The following is a 1611-nucleotide window of genomic DNA, read 5'->3' as shown; positions in this document are numbered from 1 at the left end:
TGTCAACTGTCACTTTAGCATCTTTGTTTTCTACCTGTCAACTGTCAGTTTAGCATCTTTGTTTTCTACCTGTCAACTGTCACTTTAGCATCTTTGTTTTCTACCTGTCAACTGTCAGTTTAGGCTGCTCGCAGGCTCCTCATCACCACTTCAAGATGGCGGCCCAATTTCTCGCGTCACAGCAGCCAATGCTGCGACTAGCGCTCGTTGCAGGAAGGAGGAGGAGGGGTGGTGCCATTTCAGATGACTCTGGTCGCAGTTTCAGCTCGTGGAACGTCGCACACGGACATATTTCGGTTCTGATCGTGGAATTAGACCCACTACAGCGGAACCATGCCGATGTTTGTAGTTAACACGAACGTGGCACCTGACGACGTGCCAGCAGCTCTGCTGACGGAAGCTACGGAGGAGCTGGCTAAATCTATGGGTAAACCTGCTCAGGTAAGTCAGGAACAAGCAGACTTTATTTTTATTTTTGTATGATCCGTCCCAGCCTTGTTTGTTTTTCATCCCGCAGTACATTGCTGTGCACATCCACCCAGAGCAAATGATGTTGTTTGGAGGGAAAGGAGACCCTTGTGCCATGTGCTCCCTCCACAGCATTGGAAAGATCAGCCCTGCTCAAAATAAGCAGTACTCCAAACTACTGTGTGGCTTGCTCAACAAACACCTGGGCATAGCTGCCGACAGGTAAGCCAACAAACACTCCAGCATGCAAAAGATGACCAAACCAACATGGGGATCTTACCACTATAAGCAGATGCGAGCAACAAATTCAACTATGCAATGAAATCTATCCCTATACGTTATTTAAAATATTAAGATTCGCCAAGTGATCCCAAAAATTATCAGAATCAGAAAATCAATCAATCAATGTTTACTTATATAGTCCTAAATCAGGAGTGTCTCAAAGGGCTGCACAAGCCACAACAACATCCTCGGTTCAGAGCCCACATCAGGGCAAGGAAAAACTCAACCCAATGGGATGACAATGAGAAACCACATACCAAAATACCACATTTTGGATGTGGTATTTGCTGTAAAAAGTTTGAAAAGCATTGACTTAATCTATTTCTCTCTATGTCGTTACAGGATTTACATCAATTTTTTCGACATGGCTGCGAGTAATGTGGCGTGGAATAACACTACCTTTGGTTGAGATGGAGGTCCTTGACCAAAACAATATTCCAGCTGTATTGAAGAGTCACATTTGAATAGTATCAAGAGGCAAAACCCCCCGATAATAACTCATCTTATGATGAGTTCATAAGGTGAACTTCTCTCTTTGTTTGCTGTAGCTTTGCACAGATCCTTTCCCTATGCAATAAAGCAAACCACGTGGATACATTCGTCTTACAAAATTGTGTTTATTTTTAATAACTATCAGGTATCACTATTCACTGAATAATATTTTTAAAGCCACAATTTGAATAATGAATGTGTGTGCAAAAGGCATTTTGTTACAACGATGACTTCTGAGTCTTGTTCAAGCTGAAACACAATCCAAAACGTTTTACACAGGTTTTGAAATTCTCTCAATATTGACACACACACACACACACACACACACACACACATAGATATGTATTCATATCTATGTGTGTGTGTGTG

General features: G+C 42.2%; 1 protein-coding gene across 1 annotated transcript; it reads left to right on the top strand.

Annotated features, from left to right (window-relative positions):
• Positions 1 to 204: 204 nt before the first annotated feature.
• mif (macrophage migration inhibitory factor) lies at positions 205 to 1347 on the top strand. Its single transcript, XM_062044100.1, has 3 exons — positions 205 to 441; positions 518 to 690; positions 1093 to 1347. Exons 1-3 carry the CDS (start codon positions 334 to 336, stop codon positions 1157 to 1159), a joined length of 348 nt encoding a protein of 115 aa, XP_061900084.1. The 5' UTR covers positions 205 to 333; the 3' UTR covers positions 1160 to 1347.
• Positions 1348 to 1611: the final 264 nt, after the last annotated feature.

The sequence above is a fragment of the Entelurus aequoreus genome, linkage group LG04 (genome assembly GCF_033978785.1).
Source record: "Entelurus aequoreus isolate RoL-2023_Sb linkage group LG04, RoL_Eaeq_v1.1, whole genome shotgun sequence".
NCBI classification, from domain to species: Eukaryota; Metazoa; Chordata; class Actinopteri; order Syngnathiformes; family Syngnathidae; genus Entelurus; species Entelurus aequoreus.
The sequence above is the reverse complement of the archived record's forward strand: the minus strand, read 5'-3'. Positions and strand labels throughout refer to the sequence as shown.